Source organism: Nipponia nippon, unplaced genomic scaffold (genome assembly GCF_047370975.1).
Source record: "Nipponia nippon isolate SJK-2023a ecotype South Korea unplaced genomic scaffold, ASM4737097v1 scaffold_10, whole genome shotgun sequence".
Classification (NCBI taxonomy): domain Eukaryota; kingdom Metazoa; phylum Chordata; class Aves; order Pelecaniformes; family Threskiornithidae; genus Nipponia; species Nipponia nippon.
In genome coordinates, this window is record NW_028262291.1 from 4,752,714 (window position 1) to 4,776,526 (window position 23,813).

General features: G+C 39.7%; 1 protein-coding gene across 3 annotated transcripts in view; it reads left to right on the top strand.

Annotated features, from left to right (window-relative positions):
* The window catches only part of LOC104009496 (neuron navigator 2), a 233,440-nt gene that overhangs the window by 64,134 nt on the left and 145,493 nt on the right, over positions 1-23,813 (top strand). For all 3 annotated transcript variants that reach the window (XM_087742978.1, XM_087742988.1, XM_087742993.1), the window contains exons 2-3: positions 3,654-3,771; positions 10,637-10,689. In XM_087742978.1, coding sequence (XP_087599104.1) covers positions 3,654-3,771; positions 10,637-10,689 — 171 coding nt within the window. The remainder of the gene's footprint in view (positions 1-3,653; positions 3,772-10,636; positions 10,690-23,813) is intronic.

The window sequence follows — 23,813 nt, forward strand, 5'->3', positions numbered from 1 at the left end:
ACTGTTCAGCCTATTTTCACATGAATATTCAAACATGCGACTTTGTCACCTGCTTGCTGAAAATACCTAAGGAACACTCAAAATTCACGTGCAGAGATAGGCGTATATGAATGGAAAGTTTCTCAGCAGTGTTTTCCTGGTTCTTTTATTATTGTTTTCCCAATTATTTGCCTGGTTTTGAACATTTGAAAACACTATGTGCTTTGAAACGTTTTTCATGTGTCTAGAAATAGCAACCATTGTACACATTTTTTTCACTTGTTTGTATGGAAAAGGAAAAGAAACATTAGGAATCGTATTTGTGTAGCACATTACAAAGACTTGCAACAAACAGGTTTGGAAAACATCCTGGAAGGTTTCCATAATTAGCTTAATATATGCCATAAAAATGAGCAGTGACCATAAAGAGCTACTACGATATGCTTGGGTAATACTACAGCCATAAGAATGCTCCAGAACTTGGAAATATATAGCCCAGTCAGATTAAAAAAAAAAAAAAAATTGCACGTTATGCGTATTGCAAAATAATGTGGTATAATAACGTTTTTAAGAGAGGCACAGATTTATTATATCTCTGTTTTCCTGCAAAAGGCTTTTCTAATCAACTGTTTGAATGAAATAATATTCCACACCCTTAAATACCCTAGAAACAGATATTTTCTCCATACTGGTGTGCATTATTGATGCATTTAATGGACTATTTTATAATGAGCATAAAAGCTCTGCTTGCAGCTTCAGCACACAAAGTCAGAGTTACAAGACTGATTTGCCAACAGAGGGAGTTTCTTTATCTGTTATTGGAGACAGTGAATCAGACAACAGGTATTTGGGGGGGTTTCAAGTTGTCTCCTTTACCGGGAGGATTTGTTACGGGTGTTAGGAATTTCTTTGATGCAGTTCTGTTTATTTACAGGGTATGAATATAAGTGCTGGTGTTCCTGGGTGCAGCAGGAATTAGTGCAGTAGGAAACAGTTACGAAATAGCAGTTTTGCAATGCCAGCCCAGCGTTCTCACACTGTTATTTGACTTAAAAATCAATCCTAATTATCTCTCAAGGTCTTGCTGATGCTGTAATTTCAGGCTCTGCCAGGAGGGGTCTGCTCTCCCTGCCCTCTCTTCTGCCTTGTCTTAACTCTAGGGCTGATCCAAGCATTTGTTCGATTGCATGATGATCTGCATCATGGAAACGAGCCAGACTGGAACTGATGCATCAAAGTGTAATCTTATATTTGCTGAAAGTTCTTCTGTGATAAACTAGGACATTCATCACAGCCCTCCCATTAAAAGAAACTTGGTTATTGTGTTTGGCAAGTTGCGTGTCAGCTGAATCACAGTCGCGGTGTAGGGGGTGCGTGTGGACCCTTGCGCTGGTGAAGTGAGTAGTTCTCAGCCTGTTTCCTGATGTGTCTTTACTTGTAGGTAAGGAAGCTAGGACCGTGTGGCAGAAAAATAGGTGAAGTCAATCCTAGTTCCTTAAAGTTGTTGGATCTTTAAAAATATCTTCCTGTTACGGAAAATGTTTGTAAAAGGAGCTAAGGAACACAATGTCTGGCTTGTGCAAAGTGTGTGTGTGGGTTTTCCCTTTTCTTTTTTTGGTCAGCTAGGGAAATTACTCAGGTGTACTCAGCCTTTATTTCACTGAGATGTTTTCCATTGAGATGTTTTTCAGCTCTGCTTTTTCACAGAGGTGTTCCAGTGTGTTTTTCTGTTCAAGTCCGTGACGCTGTTGGCATAGGAAACGCCCATCCCGCTGCTCTGAAGATGGAAGTAGAGGATAAATGATGGAAAATAGGGATATAGGTTTCAGATTTCAAGTGATTTGTTCATTGCTGCTACCAGTAGCGTTTTACAGGTTTAAGAAAGTTGCAAGCGAAGACTTTATAACCAAAATAACTCTAGTCAAAATATCTGTTCTTCATTTTATCATATTAATATTGAATCAGCAAGTGCAAGAGGAGCCTGAAATTAAATCCTTGTATTATTTCCAGGTTCCTCCATCCCGTGTGGCAAATACTTGACCTATAGATGTGGGAGTTGGGTTTTGACTCCCGTGAAAGAGAAGGACATAAACCTTGCATTTTCAATGCAATGCTGAAGATGCTTCTGAAATTAGTAGCCATGGCTATGCTTGGTGATATTAGTAATTTAAAGGATCTGCGTTGATATAAGATGATATGGGGGGGTTGCATAGCTCAGGAGTAGGGTGGTGGAGGGGGAATGGCTCTAAGCCCACGTTTTGTTTCAACAGTGTTTTGCCAGCAGACAGAATCCGACTTTAGTGGCCATCATTTACATCTGCTTCCTTAAGGCTGGGGGACAGGAATCTTCGTAGCCCAGTGATCACAGGCCTGAGGGCCAGGGCCCCTCTCCTTGTCCTCTTTTCTTTCTGTCGGTAGGTGTGAAGGAAAACAGTAGTTCCTGGGCAATGCGCAGGGAGAGCTTTCCCTGGGCTTCTGGGGACTGACCACTGTGGTGCAGATGTTTCCCGCCAGGTCAGTGATTCACCCACTTTTGTGAGGCATTTGTCACCAGCATAGTGCTTTAATTTAAAAAAACCAACCAAACAAAAAAAACCAACGCAGTACATGATGGTTTATAGGGACGGTGGAGGATTGGCATGGGTCGTGCACTAGAAAGCACGTTCAGTCTACTCCTGCTCTACTGATCCGCTGAATTGGGTTGAATGTATTTCTAATATGCTAGATACTCTTGAGAGCAGGGGTGAACCTTCATATTTTTCTGGGTATTTAAAAGGTAAAATCCTGATATTTAGTTGTTTTTACTTATTTCTTTGGAATATAAATAGATTATATAAAAAGTCATCTTAAATTTTGTCCTGTATGAAGAACAAGAAACGTTATTTAATTCATAAGCAGAAATTCCTAATCAAGTGATTTTCCTTCTTTTGGATAACCTAGCAGGAAAAGATTTTAGAAGTTTTCTGGTTTTCTTGGATAAGTTGTGCTAGCATGTGGTGAGCAGTGCTTAATGCAAATTAAAGAGAGATTTTGACTGCTTTGTTTGCCTAGTTTTCAGGTAATACGTTTTAAAATAAATCCCAACAGTTAGAAGTTTGTGTGAGAGATGAAAATCAATTTTATAGGCCTATTAATCTGTGAGATGGAATTTATTAGAATTGGTAGATTTTTAAGACCTTTAAAGGCTTGTTGGGTAATATAACAAAGGAGTTTCCTCAAAATGAAGTTGCTATATGGCTAATATCTACCAGAAGTGGTTCTTGGAAAAGAATCATTCAGATTTCTCAATAGCAGATATAGAGAAGGAATGTCAAAGGGAAAAGGCAAAAAAATAGTTGGGTGGAAATTGTGATCTCTCCTACACGCTTGTTACTGCCATGGAACACTTAGTTGACTGCCTGATGATCCATTCAAGCTGTAACATGTTCAGGAGTTTACTATCGTCTTCTGCGAGCTTTGATGTCAGATTCCTGAATAGGAAAAGCCATAGTACAGTAAGCTGAATGCTTGGTCTGCACAATGCCTTGAATTTTTATGTTGTTGACTTGTTTCAAAGAGCAAAAAAGCAGTGATCTTAAATCAGCCTCTCGGATACCGAGAGAAACAAAGAACTCTTATTTTTAAGGTTGATTTTATAACTAATAATTTCTGTTTGTTTATCTTTCTTCTAACAGATTTATACGGATTGGGCTAATCACTATCTAGCAAAATCTGGTCACAAGAGATTGATAAAGGATCTACAGCAAGATGTGACTGATGGAGTCTTATTAGCTGAAATAATCCAGGTTGTAGGTGAGTGACTTTCTCTTTTTGTACCAGGTATCCATCAACTCACTCAGAAATGCACTGTCTTTATCTTCTACGTAAACACAGGAGGAGAAATCCGTCAAACTGCATGGAATTACGTAGATAATTTTCCTTCAGAGACTTTGCTAATTAATTCGATAAAGCCTTGACTTAAAGCATAGTGGAAAAATACTGGATGTTGCTGATAAGGTCTCCTGACACAGCGATATCACTCGACGCAGCTGAATGTTAGAAAAGCAACTGATGAGGGATTTTTTTTTTTCTGCTAGGATGCTGTTAGCTGTCACTGTCTCTATTTCTGATCCCTTTTGGGGATTGGTCTGAACATAATTCACAGTGATACTGGCCTACTGTGTTGAACCTCCTGCTTTCCGTTGGATTTGGAAAATCCATATATGCAGCTAGGAGAGGAGAAGGGGTATAATTTTTATGTGGCAGAAAAAAGAAAGTTTTCAAATGAGGAAGATCATTTATCATTAGGACAAATCTTAAATATAGTCTCAGTTCTACAAAGCATTTAGTTCCCTCAGTTTGCACTAATATTCCTAGATAATGAAAATTCTAAACAATTTTGTCCATTGGCCCCATGTAAAGCTGCATATTCTCTCTCTTCCCTTGGGCCTGGATCCTTCATTAGTTCCTTCAGAGGTTCATCCATCTGGTACTTGGGATGCCACAAAACACATGCATGGGCCAGTGGAGATTGATGGAATCAGAAAGCCTGCTAATGGGAATTAGGACAACTATTGTTAGAAGCAAACTGACAGATTTGAGATGCAAATTAAGACAACAGCAGTGAAGTAACAAGACATCAGTGCATGCATATTTATATGTGTTTGAGATCCTGTAAATGAGCTAGTTCCTTGATTTAAGGTACAAATCTGCAAGCCCTCTTCTCGGATGAAATTGTGAGGCATCGTTCCAATGATCCCACTAGAGCCGCACTGGAATACATCAAAAAAAGAGTTCGTCTCTGTGTTGTAGAGCAACGTTATATCTCGGTAGCATTATACAGACCTGCCGTGCAGCTACACATGTATAAAAGCAGGCCATGAATTGATTGTGTGTTGACAGGTATTCACTATGAACAATGCTTCGTCCTATGTCCGTTCCCTTTAATAGGGAAATTTTTTTGAAACCCAGGAACAGTTAAGTGTTGATTCCTTTCATCCATACCTAGCTACCCTACGTTAACACTGTTGCAGAAAACTGTGTGAGAACACGTGTGTAAGAATACCAGCATCAAAATGTGAACCTGGTTGTACTAAATATGTAGCTGTTTGAGTATTGACTTGTGAAAACTCTTATGAAATTCAAATTACTCCCTCTGAAATACACAGAAATAATCTCGCTTACTGTATTTTGCTTTGATTCACCTTTGCATTTTTTTCAGCCATTCTTAGAGCTGCCTTTTGGCTAATATTTAAGATTGCATCCGCAAGCTTTCAAAAGTTGAAGTACAAGGTGAAGGATTTCATTTTCGGAGAATGTTTTCTATGTGAAAGAAAGTTCATATTTAAACATCCTCAGTGTAATCCTCCAATAACAGTGAAGAAAAAGTCATTTGTATCTGCTGTGTGTGGCCTTAGGCGTTGCTGCATCTCATTGTCACAACGATGGTGATAACTTTCACACCTAGAAGCAGCTTTGACTGTAGCCTGCAAAACACAAACTTTTTTCCTAACAAACAAGCCTGCATACTAAGAAAGCTTCTATATGCAGTGTAGGAGGGGGTTTTCTTTCTTATGTTACGGTGTGCTACGTGTAAAAGCAGCCATGAAGATCCTTCCTCCTTTTTGTCATGTGCCTGGAGTATCTGGAGTTTATTCAAAGTCATCAAAATTGATTCAGGTTTAATGATTAGCAATACAATTTTTCTTGTGTTCACCATCTGAGATTTACATCACAGATGTTGAATCTTGAAATACTACTTAATATCCAAAACTGGAAAAAGAAAAAATGTGGGTTTGTTTTTTTTTTTTTAAATGAAGACTACATAAGAGTTAATGATTATACAGAGACAGTGATCGCAGTCCTTTCTGCTTACCTTTCTTAAGTAAAATAGCTGTGTATTTAGGAAAAGAAAATGTTAAAATTAGTAAGAACTAGATAGTTCTTTTACCTTACCATCCAAACAAGGAGCAAATCTAAAAAGATATGAAACCAAACATCATTGCATTTGACTTTAGAGGATATAATCCTTCAGACTGCTAGTGATAATATAGAAGCATTATATGATGACAGTTTTTTCTATTTGCAGGTCAATTAAAATGCATTCATAGCATTCTGGTGTATTTCAGCTCAAAATTTATGAGTTTATAAAAGAATACGTAAGTAATATATGCCTTAGTAATGCCATATAAGCATAGCTATATTTAAATTAATGAATGCAGATATACTGGGTCTCTGCATGCTCTGAAATTGGTAATATATCAAATTGTCAGCTGGTTCCCTGTGAGAACCTTCAATTTTCAAGACTTAGAAACGATGCTAACAATAAACTTTAACCCAGTCCAATAGGACTTTTCCTACTGTTGCCTATATTTATGGAATATTTTAATTAAGTGGATATAACCGAAGTCAGATCAGATGCAAAATCTGTAGCTTTATAAATAGGGATGCAGACATTGCGTTAGTGTCAAATACTTATTCAGCTAAATAAAAGTAGTTTCAGTAAGAAGGAAAATGTGCCCATCAGCGTTGTGCTGGGCAATCAGTACACCATTACAGGAGGTGATGGGCATGTTGTTTAGTGTAGATGCTTTCGATATGCCAAGATAGCTTATCTTACAGGTATAGCTACATATTCTGGTTAACTTGTGTTCTGATTGAAATTAGTTGCACTGACTTAAACTGAACAGGTCTTTGCTCTAATTTAAAAAATCATTTGTGATTACTCCATTTAACTATTCCAGTTCAAATTCATACTGTGACTTATCTCAGTATAGCTTTTGTCTGCTGTCATGAAAATTGTACTGTTGCATTTGCAGGGGAAGGTTACAGGTTTATATTTCAAAAAATCTTGGGATCGAGCCTAGCAGTACTCTCTAGTGATAACTCCTATCATATTTCGGGTGGGACATTACACAAAGGTTCATTTTACTAATATTTGAGTGGCTGTTCAGTTAAAAGCTGCAGGTGACAATTCCTATGCAAATATAGGAATTATGCTGAGCAATATTCCTTCATACGTTCAAGAAAAAGTAATCTGATGTCCAAGGGTATGCCTGCAGTACTGAATAATGCAGTTGTAACAGTGCAGTTGTTCTGTATGATGGTTATTGAAACGCTTTTGATTTGTTCTGATTATAATTTTTGACTTGCTTGATGGAATGTCATTTGCTGAAGATTTTTTTCACCAGGGAGGCGTACCTGTACCTATTTGAATGGGACACCGACAGCTGACTGGCCGATAGATGTAAAAAATTCTTTGTAACATTTGATGCTAGGGTTTCCTTTTCACTTGTGTTTTCATATAATTTTGGCTTGCAGTTTCATAATATGCCTCCTGTCAAAATACATAAACCCAAATATTCTTTTAGGTACCATTTTCCAAGCTTTGATTCGGATCCATCTAATGAAAGCACAATGTCACTCCTTGCTACTTTCATTATAGATCACAGCTGATTTCTTCTGTCTGCCTTTCTACACCCCTCAGTCTGTGTATGAGTGGGAAAAGTCTGCGAACACTTAAAAGCATTTGAATCAAATTCACTGTATTCACAATGAAGAAAAAGTGATGGGGGAAAGCTCTTTGGACTTGCAGTCAGTTTGGGAAAAATCCTCTGCGCTTCACATTTGTGGTTGTGAATTTCCATCTTGCTCAAGGCTGAGATAGAATTGAAAGCCTTTATGATTGCCCGTGACTTGCAGTTTATGCTAACTGAAGTAGTATTCCTCCGTGGCAAATAGAAACAGTAGCTGTGAGTTGCCCATTTGTCAGAGCCAGAAATCTGTGCTTTTGCAGCTGTGAAACTGGACGCATTTCCAAGATCCCGTAGCATTCAGTGACTTGTGCTGTGAACTGGACCGTCACGCTGCCCATGGGCACGCTGCATTGTTATCTCATTCACGGCTATCTCTTTCTTTCCAGTCATCTCCGCAAGACAGGCAACTTGCTTCATACCTGCTGCAAGAACTGTTCCTTGGAGCTAGGTGGAAGGGTCAAGGATAGGGTCCAGCTTACGGCCAAGGAATGGGAGCATCAAAACAATTGCCTGGTGAATTAGGCAGATTCCTGCAAAGTGCCAAATATGCCTGTGGGCCACTTGGATGCATGTCCCCAGCCTAGATTGAATCTCTGAGGTCTTGCCCTGCTGGGTTTAATAGAGAGGTGTGAGTTAAAGTTCAACCCAGCTGCCAGTTTGCCCCACCACCAGCTTTTCTGGTTGCTACCTGTTCCACCTGCTTTTCATAGCACTTGCACCAGCAGGGAAGGGATGATAACTGTGTTAATCTAGTGAGAGGAGTAACCAAGAGCCATAGGTGAGTTGGGAGTGCATTAGAAGGTGAAAAGGTAGAGCATAAACCTGCCCAGGGAAAGGTGGTTGCCCAGGGGTAAGCAGAAAAAGCACCTGATGGACCAGAAACTCCAGTTCTTGTTATTCTTCTAAATCCTGCCAACCATTTCTGGTCATCTACATCCTAAATCACCTGTGGCAGAGAAGGCCAACAGCATAAAAGGAAGTGATGAGTAATTGGGAACTGATGAAGAATCATCAATGGGTGGACAAAAAACTGCAGGTTCCCAAGCAGGAGGGAAAGTTCCTTCGTTTAACATAGCTTTTGAGAGAAACTGTTTAAAAAAAAAAAAAGGGGGGGGTGGTGGGAAGTAGAGCACAAGAAAATGCAGGAAACAGATAGTAGTGAAGTAAGCTACAAATCAGTTGAAGTTGATCAGAAGAGTACAAGGATAGCTGATGACATCTTGCAAGCTGGTAGAAAGGTACGAGGACAAAAGGAATAATTTCTAGGTGGGAATGGTAATATAGCCGCAGTGTAAAAAAGGAAGGGGATAAAGAGGTAACATCCCAAATAGCTCGTGTGTTGGATGTAAATTTCTCCTGACGGAAAAATTTAAGGTGGCTTGTGTCTTCATTTGCTGTTAATTTTCCCACGTTATGGAACAGTATATTTGTTAGTTTATAGGGTTATGGGGTTAACCTTTAGTGTACAGCTCTAGAACCAAGCTTGTACTCCAAGCCTGTAGTATAATACCCACAAAGTGTAGAAGAGTTGAGTAAATATTTTGGTTCTACATTTGCTTAGTAAAAAAAAATCAGAAAAAGTCAAATGCTATATTGCAGCAGAACCTTGGAAACAAGTTACTAACAGTTCAGGCAGTTTCAAGTAGGTGAGTCTAGGTAGTTTGGATAGAAGAGCTTAAAAAGAGCCAGGTAATAAGCTTTGCGGTTTGCTAATCTTGGTTTTAAATACATTGTCTAACATTTTGGAAGCTCTAGAGGACTGGGGAAAAACCTACTTTTTTTTAAGGACGATAAACAAAATGACCTGCGTTATTAGAGGTATCTCTGTACACGTGTCCCAAACAAGAGAAAGCTCATTCAGAAGTTCGTTAGTCTCCTTTCAAGTAATAATTATGAATGGTGGAAATTTATAGGAATATAGCTATCAGTTTTTTAAAGTATTACAAATTTAGTTGATAAAGATATTGCATGATACTAAACTCAGAGGTAGTACATATTAAGAGATGGGTGCACAGGATTTGTAAATGGGATTTAAAGAAACAATTTTTGTTTCTGTATGACCAAATCTGACATGGCTTTCCTGAAAGAAATGTATGCTCTTTGTGTGTAGAGGCTGACAGACCACTCTGGGGAACAGTACAGTGGATTTAGCTGCAATCTTTTTCAGATTAGCATCAGTTCTTAAATGCATTACTGTGGCATAAAGGCGTACTGTGACACTTTGTGCAAAAAGGGGGATACCAGGCAAGAGTGAAGTTATATTACTTCTTTGTTTGTCATTGTTGTGACCGCTATTGGAATATTGTGCCAGATTTGGTACTCCTGACTGAAGAAAGACATGAAATGAGATGGAGTTCTGACTGATGTCCTGAGAATATGGGACTGGTAAAAAAATACAGCTTTTAATATAAGAATCTATGGGAGGCGAATCTGTTCGATTCATCAGATGGGATGTGAACGCCTACCTTTATTACAGTGAAAAAAATTGTGGGAATCTGAACTTTGATTATAGCTGTTTCTTCAGCCTAGCACATTTTGGGGTCCAAGACTGAAATGTGAAACTGAGCAAACTAAGACTCTAAGGCAAACAGTTAACCACCTCAACAACTTAATTATTTCAAGATTGAAACTATATCTTTTTCTGCAAGTTCTGTTGCATGTAAGACGTGGACAAGAAGCTTGAAAAGTAGTCTTGTGGTTTGTGCTTTAAGAAAAAAAAAAAATTAAACAAAATTAGAGTTACTGATCGTAAATTTCCCATCTAGATTTAAAATATATATTCACTCTCCAAGCAAATTAATTGACATGCAGGCATCTATATGTACATAGTGTTCACTTTTCCACCCAGCAGTGATTCACTTTCCAGAGTTTGAATCTTTTTTGGAGTTTAAAGGAGTTACCCATCACCGTACAAGATGTTGTCAGACCAGTTGTTTTCTGCCCCCAGCTGTCTCTGGAGGCATGACCCACGAGAAAACTCCAGCTGCTTTTTTTTGATGGGTCTCAGTGTATCACATTCAGTTGAACTGGACAGCTACAATCTGAAACCCCTTTACTTAGCTAGCAGCAAGTGCTCTGGAAATAATTGGAATAAACATCCTTGGTACAGTTTTTTGCTTTATCTCCTCTTTCTTGCTTTTCAGCAAATGAAAAGATTGAAGACATCAATGGCTGCCCCAAAAATAGGTCTCAAATGGTAAGCAGTAAAGTGGTCTGTTGTTTGTGTGTACGTGGTTGATTATCGAGTGTGGGACTTCAATGTCTGAGACTTTTAACAGCAATTTTTAATTAGTTTTTCGTGGTAGTGAGAGCAATGGTGTAATCTGAAGAACTTCAGTATTACAGTTCTTGCCCCATTGTACTCCACAGTAGTTGAATCAGGCCTTATCATTTATCACATACTTAGAATCAATATTATTCTTACATTGGTATTTTATATTTCTGAAATATCACATTGTTAAACAGGAATGTATAAAAATAGAATTTTGTTCCTCTATATAGACACAGCAGTATTGCAAAAGCAGAATTTGATATTTATTTTAAAGTTGGATTAGAAGTTCCTGTATCCTTTGAAAAGAAACAAAATAAATGAGTAAAACGCTCTAAATGAAAAAATTTCAAATTACAAACTTCAAGGTGTTTTGTGTATGCCACTTGTTTTTGACTGATAAGTTTTAATTTGTAAAATAAGTTGTTTTCTGTCATGCTTGTACATAGTATTTAAAACCAAAGAACCGAAAATTACTGCAGTAAAATTAAAAGCATATAGTACCTCAAGAGTATGTCTGCTCTGAGTATTGGTGAAGCTAAAATTATAGGCAGAACTGTACTGAGAACGCAAATAATAGGAAACTGATTTTTAAAATGCATCCTAGGAGTGTTTAAAATGTATGATCTTGTGAAGAAGGCTATTCTGCGTCTTGAGAAATAACTCATTTTACAATACAAATTCTGAAATCTCCCCTTTGCATTGCAAATGCTCACTTTGGGATGCATGAATATATCTGTTGTGTGTATGAAGCTATTTTAATGTTTTTCATTGTTATGACTCTGTTCCCAACTCCCCCTACCTCCACAACTGCAACTTGAGCACAACCACTCACGTAGTTAAAGGGAAGATTAAAGATTTGCTGAGAGTTTGCCATCTTAAGTCAGAAACCACACTGCGTTCTGCTATTCTGTTTTGCCTTTTTGTTGTTTCTTGGAAGTTAGCAATCTTACTTAAACCGATGGAGCAAGCACTCTGTAAAGAGAAAGCCATCTAAAAGATTTATCATTGCCACTTTTTACTGCTTTGAAGAGGTTGGTTGCTATTCTTGCTGTAGCCACAGCAGCTGTCTAGAGTATAAACAATTGAGGGAATTTTGACAATTACTATAATTTAATGTTCCACAAGTGTATCGTAAGAACTGAATTTCATTCAGGACTGGAGTCTATAACAAAGTCCAGGCTGTTGTATGTAGCTAAACGTCGCTTTAAATCATTATTCTCAATGAAGGAACGGCGTCGTTCTGTTGGATAGTGGGATGTTGCTTATAGAAGTCAGATCTGGTTGTAAGCAGAGGCATGCAGAGGGCATGTGCTGGGTCAGGAATCGTGAAGAGTGCTGGAAAGAAGTGTTTGCTCTGCGCTGCCGCCTCTGAGGCTCTGATGTTATTCCGGGTGCTCATTCGGGAGGGTGGAGTGAGGGGCACTGTGTCCCCCGCCCGTGAGATGTAGTGCATCAGTCCGAGCTAGGCATCCCCAGTGGCTTTCCTCACATGAGAAAAACGAGGATTATGCTTACGGCTTGCTTTTATTAAGTGCACATGCTTACAGAGCGCTCTATCATGTTACTTATGTTTTTGCCTTAGTATCTTTAGTGTATCTTCATAGAGGTTGTATTCACCCAATTGCTTGCAGTGTTTGAGGACACAACTCTTTTCCAGGTCTCCTGTGTTCTAGGAAAAATGCATATGTTACAGGGGTTTGGTTTTTTCTGTGGTTTTGTTTGTTTGTTTGAAGATACGGCAGTCTTCATCCTTTGCATTTTAATGCACTTCCCTCTTAATACATTTTCCAGAGTGTGGGAACTGGTGTTTGTGCCTGGTACTTCTGGTTCAGAGAGGTGGCAGAGGCAAGGCTATCCAGTCAGTTCAAACACTCAACCAGGTGATGTCTAGTCTTATTTTTTTCAAAGGAATCTTTCAGTTACAGGTGCCCATATCTGTATTGTAGTGTCTGTAAGGTGGGCATCACAGATGAGTAGACTGGGGGGGCGGGAGGGCACCATAAATGAAGATTTAACTTTGCCGATTACATAGAAATACAACAGAGTTTAGAGGGAAGCCTTCTACTATCATCTATCCCCCTGTGGCAGTTATCTCATTTGTAGACTCAGGATGCCATGAGCAGAGACACATGTGAGCTGAATTGTGAAGAGCCAGCTCACGTCCAGCCAGATGTATCAGCTTAGAAAGCTGGAGCAAATCTGTGTTTTCCAAGCCCATGAAAGGGGATGTGAAAGCAAGTATATTTGCTTCCATGTGGCACAGTCCTAAGCCAGTAAAGCCCGCCAAACCTTAGAGAGCTCAACACAGAGCCAGATCAGGTCTCTCTGCGTTGTTGTTCCCATTGCTGCAGTGTTGGAGAACATCATACAAACTTGCCCAAATTGAGAATTAGAGACAGCTTGGGTCTGTCAGGCTCAAAGCCAGTGCTAATAAGCCTTGTCAAATTAAGTTTAGTACTGCAGAACCATTTGGGACCATCAGTGCTTATCCGCCTAGTCCCCGTGCCAGAAATGACATGACAAGGACCCCCACTGGCTCCATGAAAAATCACCTAGGTGAGAACCTATCCCCCCTCGTCATCTTGTCCGGGCTTCTCTGCTGCGGGGAGTATCCCTGTCTTCCTTTGCTCCAGATAAGAGTTGGCTGGCTTTTATATAATCTATTCTCTGTCTTGTCCTCTGCATAAGACCTGTTTCAGGTTTTTTTTTTTTTCCAAACCTCTATGTTTTGGTACTGTAAATATTCCTCTAAACAAAAGCCTGTAATTGTGATGATTAGTTCCAGCTGGCATGCAGAAAATCCTGTGCTTAATAGAGGATGTAGTTATGTGGAGCACAGGCTCTGGGACCAAGAAGATTTGGAGACTGTCACCACAACTGCATTTAGGTTTTTAGAATGAAGCTCAAGAAAATATTGGCGTGGTTCTTGAGAACAGGGTAAAGGAGGGTAAAGCAAGACCAGTTTCCTCTTCTACACGCTCCTGAAAAAAAGACTGAGGTCGATAAACCCGAGTAGGGCTACCTCTGCCAGTATTGTTTGGTTATAGAAAAACAGGGATCTCTTTCTTTCTTTTTTTTTTTTTTCCTTTCAATTTGCCTCTTGTTTTGGGGATGATATTAGAGCTCAACATTTGGCATCCTGCAGAATCCAGACCATATAGGAGGTACTGTTTAGTCCATTCCTTTATAGGTAGCATAGACGATTCTTACTGATGGGGGTGCCTTTGCAAGTGCTGAAGGTTACCCATCATAAAAGGGTTCACTTCTATTTGTAAAATGATAAAGTAAACAAACAAAAAATAGAGTACTTAAGTGAGTTGTTACATGTTGTGTATCAAGTCTGGCTGTAATGGCAGTCTGCAGAAATCTTGCTCTATAGGGGCTGTGTGCTGTCTGTGAGGAAATACGTTGTGTAAAATGGTCACAGTTTTTCAAGGCAGTTTCACAGCAATGTTTTGGCACAGTGCGAGAGCTGAGCATTTTATTATCTTGTACATTAACGTATGCTTTTTGCATGGCACTGCAAGGAGGGGGGAGAGAGAGGTGGTTGTGTTACCTATTACATGGAAGTGATAAATCATAACAGATGAGATAATGGTAAAGATTAAATGATATAAGAAGGCAGCAAAGGACAAGATGTTTGAAAGATCAGAGCATTAAAGTGGAGATCGAGGTGAAGGAAAGAGAAGATCCCTATCAGATAGACTAGAAGTGACTGGGGAGAGAGCCAAGTAAAGAAAGTTAATTTTTAAAATGTAGACTTGAAGACAAAGAAGAGAGGAGATGCTTGCCAGTGAAGGGATGTGTTGGCAGACACAGGCAACAGTTGAAACACAACTGAAGATGGGACTGGAAGAAGAGGCAGAAGTAGCAGCAAGGTAACTTATAGGAGAAGTAGAGGGTTTTTCCCACCTTGAATGTAAAGGTAAGAAATACTGAATGTGGCAGTGGAAAGAGATAAGACATATCTCTCTATATATTTAAGGAGAAAAAGAAAAGACTAATGAGAAAATAAATTTATTTTTTCCAAGGTTCAACATTAAAAAAAAAATCACAGATTATGATACTCTAGAAAGAACTAAAATGTTAGCTGTGAAAGTCTGAGAAGTGATAGCACATTACCCTCGTTACCGAGGCCTGAAGGAGCGGAGCGGTAGCAAAGCTGTCGGTGCTGAAGGGAAGAGGATGGGGGCATCCGTAGGGGGATGAAGCAGACTCTCATCTTTCCATGCTGAGCCTGGGGAAGTTGTGGGACACCCAAGACAAGAATTTGGAGCAACGGAAAGGAATGTAGGCTGAACCAACACCACAGTTCTCTCCTATAAATAGAGTAGGAAATAACTGTGGTTCTCGTGTGGGTTTGTGGTTGGGTTTTATTGTTTTTAAGGATGATCACTTTGTGTATATAAGCATCTGTGTTATCAAATAACAAAGAGGAGGTATTTTTTTTTTGTGTGTGTTGACCAGAAGTTTTTCAAGAATCATCCCTTTCTGATGCAGATATCAAGCTGTACTAGTAAAATAATACTGTTCAGTCTTTCTACTACTGTTTGTCTTGCAAACGTGAAGAATCTTGTAGTGCAGCATGGGTCAGAGCCTGCATTTCTTCCCAAGGACTTAGTGAAAACTGAGATGGAGGCCATGTTTTCAATATGTTCACTTTGTTTGCAAGGAAACCTTACTCGAGTGATGGCAGTTTGACTATTATTTTAGTATTTGGCTGATTTCTTGTGTTCTGAAAACGAGCTGTTCTGTAATATATGTGACACCCAAAGTCAAAGAACAGTTTGTATGAAAATTCTCCAGCCTGGTAGGGACCCTGTTTTGAAGTGAGCAGCACTGGGAGTTTTAATTCAGTTGCTAGAGCCGGGTGTCCGCTTCCCTCCTCGGTGTGACCCTTGTCAGCTCCATCCCCTGCTTTATGAATCTCTCTTTATTGGAGAAAAGAGCGTGAGACGTTGAAATCTTCATTGCTGTTTGTGTGTATGGCACACGCTATACATATTTCTGTGTTCTTTTTCTCAAAGAATTGAGATGATAAATGTGAATGCTGGTGTGATATGGTCCATACTTAAAGGGTATAGCTGGGTACACATCAATGAGTTGGTTGGCAGGAATAATATGAGCTGAAACCATCTGTATCACCTGAGCAGCTAACTATGTGTGTGTAATATCTACTAAGTGGGTGAGCTGATGTCTTTTGTATGACTGCTGTAATAAAATTAAAACAAAAAAAATAATTTAAATAGTCTTAGTTACTTGTATTTTTCTCATGGAAAATAATTCTATCTTTGCTCTTCAAGAGCAGGCATCCGCTTTAACCTGCTACTCTGAACATTTTGAGCATTTTTATATACCTGGTGTTGTCTAAACATTGCCATAGCTAGCTGCAATAAATTCGCAAGGCTGTAGCTCCAAACCCTCCGGGTTGGTGGGGCTGAAGCCCGGTTGTTTGGCCGCCCGTTCCCCAAAGCCGAGGAGGACTCTGCTGCCTGGGCATGTGCTGCTAATTCAGGGGAGCCGCTCCGCCGGCGAGATCAAAAGCATCACAAACATTTTTTTTTTTCCCCTCTGCAAATTCCTGGCATAGGATTTTTGGAAACGTATCCCAGTGGTTAAATATAGCTATATATTTTCAAGTTATCCTACCCCAAGCTTGTTCTAAGAAATGTAGTAAAGAGAACTTTTCTGTCTGCTGGTAAGCCTTTCCCTTGCTTTGCTTGGAGAGTTTGTATCATACCGTCAGTATAGGTTTAGAAATTTAATCTGTTTTAATGTTACTACAGTAACAAATGGGTATCTTTTGGCCTTAACCCGTGGTATGTTCCCTCACAGCTGAAGGTTAGCTGGAGGGGAAGACGTTACCCGGAGCCGTGCCAGACTGACCGGTGGCAGGCACCAGCTTAGCTCCTTCAGCTGCCTGTGGAGATCCTTGGCCAAATATTGAGTTTAGGAATGTTTAAAGCATTTTCTCTAAGCATCCTGTGTTTCTGTTGATCATGTATGAACCCGTGTTGTCATGTAGACAAGAATGATTTACTACAGAGGCGATCTGCTAGGTTGCTTGTACTTAGGTATCCTTCTTCCTCACTTTATAATGACTCCTGCTCTTAGATAAGATTAGTTTTACGGCCTCTGTTTTTTTCCAGAGATCCACACTGTTGTTATGCTATTATGCTTACCATTTGTGTATTGTTATCAGCGAGACAGGCGTTGGATCATAGGTTTCTGTGTCACAGAGCTTGCAGTCTAAATAAAACCACAAGCTGCCTCCTTTCCCCCGCCATCACCCTCTGTGGAAAATAACATGATAAACAGAGCTAGGCTGGATTGGGAAAGGCCAATATATACATCTCCCTGCCATAAGGCAGGATGAAGTGTCATAAAACAGATATTTATTTAATTTCTGGAGAGAAAGGCTTCCAGAACTCTTGCGCGTGCAGAGATGGGAGATAAGGCAGCATGTGCGTGCTGTTCTGTCCGTTGGGTGGGTGCATGTGGTACCTTTGGAGACATTGCTGATGACAGTCTGTCATTCCCATAAGGCATCGTCTTCGTGGTCCGTGAGGGTGTGCTCTAATTCTTTGCCCTGTACAGTGATGCAAGAACTTGGGCATCATCTGTCTCTGAAACAGCGTGAGGTTTGATAAAGAGCAACAGAGAACTGACTTAAAAAGTAATTTTTATGGAAAAACTGGAAGATGTGAGCTTAACTATAAAGACAGAATTAGATTCTATTTGATCGTTTATTTCATTGTTAATTTAAGCTGAATTAACACTTTTTGAATATCTATGGTTCTACCCCGTGTGTGGACTGAATACATGAAACAGCAAATGCATTAAGGGGCCAGGGTCATTCCACATACGTATGTGGAGATCTCCTTATCTTTCACTTATGTATTTACTCCTGTACCAAAGCCTAGAAAAATAACTCTTTTTTGCCATGGCTATTATTTATGTAAAATTATTACGTAAGTATACCTTTTATGCAATACTCTGCAAACACATAGCTGCTTGCTGTGTTTTGCATAAATGGGGAAAAAAGGGAAATTGTGGATTATGGTCTTTAACTTCCCACACCTGTGCGTTGGGGCATATGGAACATACGTAACTGCATTCTTGGTGAGGCTGTGTTAGGTGCAGTGGATTGTATTTGCTTCACCAAGACTGTTGGTGTTGCATTTGGTACCGTGAGCAAAAATTGTGCTCAGACTACATTTTTTGTGGAGTCTGTCGGGTAAATTATGGTTTTTATTCAGGGTTAACTTTATCTGAGCTTTTTCTAACTAAGGAAAAAAAGTTAAGTTGATTTGAGGACAGGTGGAAGTAAAAATTCAATTATTCTTCTCCTTTCTGGGAAATTAATTAATTCTTTTTCTGAACCCTGGCTGTGAAGAAAACTTTGTAGTCTTCCAAAATGGCAACAAAATCACGGTAACCCAAGTTTAAAGCTTAGGTTGATAACAAAAAGGTATCTGCTCGCATTTACATAGCTTAATTCTCGTTTCTGAGTTGTGCATCGTTTCTCAACAGAAACCCCACTGTCCACTGCACTGCTTAAAAACAGTACAGTGAAACTTCATCTTAAACGAGAATGTTTTAAATTTTTCTGTCAGATTTGTGATTTGCAATTTTTTCTGGTGCCTAGGTCTTTGTTTCATTTTACAGGATATGCAGTACTAAGCTCTTCACTCTTGAATATCTGAAACAGATCATAGCTTTTACAAAGGATTATACAGCCCAGAGAAATAAACTTTTTATCTATGTGTCTTCTCATAAATCTTTGATTTCCAGCCATTGCTTAGACACTGTAACTGTGTGATAACGGTTATTTTAATTAATTAGTCTGTGAAGGTGACACATACCAAGAAAAGTTTATTCTTTTGCTTTTTATGTAGGATTATTTTTATATATTTAATGTCAGAGCTAAACAGTACTATTGAGCTTGTTCTAAGCAATTATGCAGGAGAATTTCAATAGGAGTTGTTATCCAGGATCCAGGTGCAAGGAAGGAGGGGGCACATATGTGTTGGTGTCCCTCCAGCCACCAGAATAAATCAGCTGGGAACAGGTGAAGCTGTGACCTTCGGGCCTCGAGACATAAGTATGCACGTCAGCCAAGACGGCGAGGGTACGCTGCGCCTGGGAACGGGCTGCCGCGGTAGCTCCCTTCCCAGGATTCATTTTTAGAAACGAACAACTGTCAATGGCCATATTGCAAGAGGTCCTTCGCATGACAGAGCCATGAGATGGCCATTACTGCTTCTTTAGTTGCATGTATTTGAATAAACGAAACCAAATCATTTGCTGGTGTACTGTCATCCCACTCACGATAATTGAGAATCTGTAATTTACTTGCATTACTGAAAATTAAATCTTGATTGGTAGGTTATTTTATTTTTACAATTAATTATTTAATAGAGTGCAGCAGTATTAAACTTTTTTCTGATGGAAAAGCTCTGTTTGTGATAAAAAGTTCTGTGTAGCTCTTTCTAAATGAGCTTCATTAAATTCTGGATTATTGCTGCAAATTCAAGTTAACAATATACACAGCTTTCAACACTTGAGCTAGTATTTGAGGAAATACAACTGTGTACAAGAGCCAGCACTTACTGCATTGAGTGGTTTTAGTGTCAGTCCTTCCTTTTAAGCGTTTGTGCTCTTTTAAAAATATTGGTTTATGTAGAATTCAAGGATGTTTTGGGAAGTCCAGGTTAACTAGATATTGACCATATTTTACATTTAATCCCAACATCACAGCACTAAAATGTAACTGTCAGTCTGGAAGCCCCAGATAGAAAAGGGTCTCCTGTGAGCAGCCAGGGAAGGTGGAAATGAAGCGTTCGTGGGACCTGCTGCCCCCCTCGTTATGTATTGACTGAGCACAGCCATGGTTTCTCCCCATCTGTTCCTGTCTTGAGTTATACATAAGCAGAGATTTAGTGCCAAAAATGTACCGTTAGTGTGGTATATGCTAAAATCTAGTCAAGTGTCTATTGGGACCAGCAAAGAGTTTCACCTACATCCTAAATTAATGATTCTCCAGAGGCAGGATACTCTGTGGATACTTGTTTTGCAAAGTTAAACTTGTTGCTGAACAAATTGTTACTTAGGACGTCTCAAGATTTCAAATTACGCACAAATTATCCACTTGAACTTTTCAAATATATTTAAGGCCTGATCCTGAAAAGCTGATCCAAAAATAATATTTCCAGGAATATTTTTCAAAGAAACTACCCTTTACTTTTTTTTTTCCTCATAGGAAAGTTTTGGGTTTGAATAAACAAACCTAAAAAATGAAAAACAGAAAAAAAAAAACACCTGGAAAGCTGAAGGTTAGCTGGAGGGGAAGACGTTACCCAGAGCCATGCCAGACTTCAAAATAATCTAGGCAGATTTCTACAACCCTTCGATCTGCCTCTCCCAGACCAGACTAGCTTTGGCAAGCCTCGTGAGCCGCGCAGGATTGCCTGAAACCATTCACGATACAAGAACGCCCTTTGGGTGCTTTTTGATGTGATTAGAAATCTTAGCCGTTGCGAATCGCAGCTTTATCTGTGGTGCTTACTGCCCCCTTTTCTATTTATATTAGGCATGTTGTCAGTGAATACTGAATATTTGTCCCATTATTTCCAGAGGAAGAGCTGAGGCACAGGAAAGCTATGGTTTTACCCAGGGTCAGAGAGAAGACGATACGAGAGATGAGGCTTAGGCTAGTTCTCTAGCCTTAGGTTAGTGCCCAAACTGTCCTTTTCTTTAAAAACCCAAAATAATAGTCAACTGTTCACGTATATGTGGAAACAGTGTACCCATGATAATAGATTTTTGATCCTGTGGCTAGATCTGTTACAGCTTGGCTTCAGAATATGGATTATTTTCATTTGCTCTTATGTTACATCTGTTATTTCATTTCTAAGATATCCACCAAGTTCTGTCAAAATCCTGAAACTTAATTTTGAGAGACATTTTTATCCAACTAGTCAGGAGCAGCATATGAATGCTTGGAGCAACATACTGTTTTCTTTAAAAAAAAGATACATTTTGATTGGTACAACTACTAATGAAGATTTATTGTAAACAAGGCAATAATAGTTAGTATTTATGTCCTTCTGGGGAAAATGGAATTCGCAATTTTGCCTTGGTATTTCTTACATATAATTACGTTTAGGAAATAGAGCAAATGAGACATTATTTGAAGGGAGAACCCTCTCTCCCCCAAAACTCCAGGGTAAGGATTGTCAATGTAATGACTTAAGATTTTTAAGGTTCTTCCTAAACTTTATAATATAAAAATATTGAGTGCGAAAGCTTGATCTGAAAATACAGACAAGGAATAGATTTTGCCTTAAGAAACAGCTTGCTGAAAACAGCTTGTGTTAGGCTCTTTCCTTGTTTCTACATTGTATGTGAAGTCTGCTGGAATACTGCATAAGGGTTTGTGAAACTTTAAAAACTTTCACGCGAAATCAATCTTCTTTTTCTCCTTTGAAAACTAAAATACTGGACATAACATGGAGCCTCAAGTTAAATGGAAAGCACTGGTTTCAATATAAGTAGTGGGTTTTCTGGATAAGCTCATAAAAACTCCACATCTATCACTGGAAAAGTTGGGGGCAGAGGTCTTGCATCATAACATGAGAAACTTCCCATGGTTTCTAAGTGAAGGCACCCACAGTAAGTTTAATTCTGATTTTTGCTCAAGAAAAACATCTGTATCTGTCACAAGGGCAGCACTAGTTATAGTTTACCCTGTGTATTTGACTTGGCAGAGTGGGACGGACGGCTTTGGCTGTAGACAGTTTCTATATTCAAGTCTTTGTCTGATATAGTCAACGTTCAACATATATCAGGGCCCACCTATGGGTCTCCATTTACAGGCTCCAGGATGGGGATATTTGTTTGGGGTTGTTTTGTTTCTGGCGTGCTCTATTCTGCTTGTACAGGCCAGGGCATGTTTCCTGACTCCTTTTTGTTCTAGCACTGACAAGAATAGAAATTGAAATTGCTATTATATGACAAGTGCAAAAACTTGTGTCGGTCCGGTGGCCAGTGTTGTCGGAAATGCATAATTACTGTAGGGTACTTTTGAGAACAGAGGGATGTGTACTTGAGTTTCGTGTGTGTAGAAGCTAGGAAGGAACGAGGAGTGTGCAGGTCTGGTGGGAATGAAAACGATGATATGCAATGATGGCCTTTACAAAAGTACTTAGAAATCAATAAATATGTGTGACTACTAGCTTTTAATCCTGCTTTTCCAGCAAGAGGCTGATGGTCTTACTGGTCTAACAAAGCAACTGCTGCTTCCACAGGCTGGTCTGGTGTTTGCAAGTGCAGTACTTCTTAGCCATGATGCCTTCTGCTCCTATCTTGCCAGGTAGCAAATGCCACCCAGAGATTCATGTTCAGAGGAAGTTTTCAGGTGGCTGATGGAAACGTGCATTTTGCTTCTGTGAATATGAGAACGGGAGCTGTGACGCTTGATATGTGATGTCTGAACAGAAGTTTAATTCTATGGGTTTTTAATTTTTCGTATCATCTTCTAATTATAAGAAAGGAAGAGGAGCCTCCAGAGGTGGGCAGCCCCTCAGGTGAAGGCTCAGCTGTCCTCGCTTGGCATTTAAGGACATTTCAGAATAAATACCTGTTGTATAGGGTGTGAGACTGATTATGTGCTTTCATAGTTGACTATACCTGAAAGAGTTTATGTGCAGCAGTTCAAAATTGCAAATTCATTTGATGGTTTTGGCCAGGAAGTGTAACAAGGCAAGTGCTGTGGTTTAACCCCAGCTGGTGACTAAGCCCCACCCAGCCGCTCGCTCACTCCTACCCGGTGGGATGGGGGAGAGAATCAGAAGAGTAAAAGTGAGAAAACTTGTGGGTTGAGATAAAAACAGTTTAATAGGGAAAGCAAAAGCTGCCCACGCCAGCAAAGCGAAACAAGGAATTCATTCACTCCTTCCCAGCGGCAGGTAGGTGTTCAGCCATCTCTGGGAGAGCAGGGCTTGGTTGCTTGGGAAGACAAATGCCATCACTCCAAATGTCCCCCCCTTCCTCCTCCTTCCCCCAGCTTTATATGCTGAGCATGACGTCATGTGGCGTCGGCGGTCAGTTGGGGTCACCAGTCCCTGCTGTGCCCCCTCCCAGCTCCTTGTGCACCCCCAGCCTGCTCACTGGTGGGGTGGGGTGAGAAGCAGAAAAGCCTTGACTCTGTGTAAGCAGTGCTCAGCAGTAACGAAAACATCTCTGTGTTACCAACGCTGTTTTCAGCACAAACCCAAAACATAGCCCCATACTAGCTACTGTGAAGAAAATTAACTCTATCCCAGCCATAACCAGCACAGCAAGGCTCAGTTTTGGACACTGCTGGTTATGTGTCTGAGTGGGATAATCACTGTGGATGTCCGTCCTTGGTTTTCCTTCTGCTTTTGCACAGCTTTCCCCTATTTTGGGTAGGCAGGAAACGAGAGCATCCAACTTATCATTCCTGCTTCGCTTCTGCTGTGGTAAACGTTGCTGGCAAAGCAAATGAGAAATCAGAATTGTCAGCCAAAAAACAATTGTAGGTCACAGTGAAAAAGAAAATATACACTCCCCTTTGGCAAATCCAGTCTTTTCACATCTGCTTGAAGGATTTAAACAAGATGTGGACTTGGCCAAGAAAGGGCCTGTAGAGCCTCAGTGACAATTTGCTGCTGAATACTGCAGTTTCTTGGAGGCAGCTGTACTTTGTGTCGGAAGTTACCATGACGCAGGGTCATTAGGTCTTTCCTTAGCCAAGATCTATCCAGGAACTTCACTTCTATCCTAGGTACACACATTTAAATGGTCTAATTACCATGTTACTACTTCAGAATAGCTTGCTGTCTCCAACCCTGTATGCACTGGGGGATCTTTATCCATAAAACAATATTTGCAGATTATAAATAGTTAGTTCTTATGTTAATATAGCAGGGGCTAGAGACAGAATCCTTCCTTGAAGCTTTTATAGGTGAAAACTCATTAAACGTTACACTGTTGGAAAAGCTTCTCTTTAAACAAGCAATGTGATT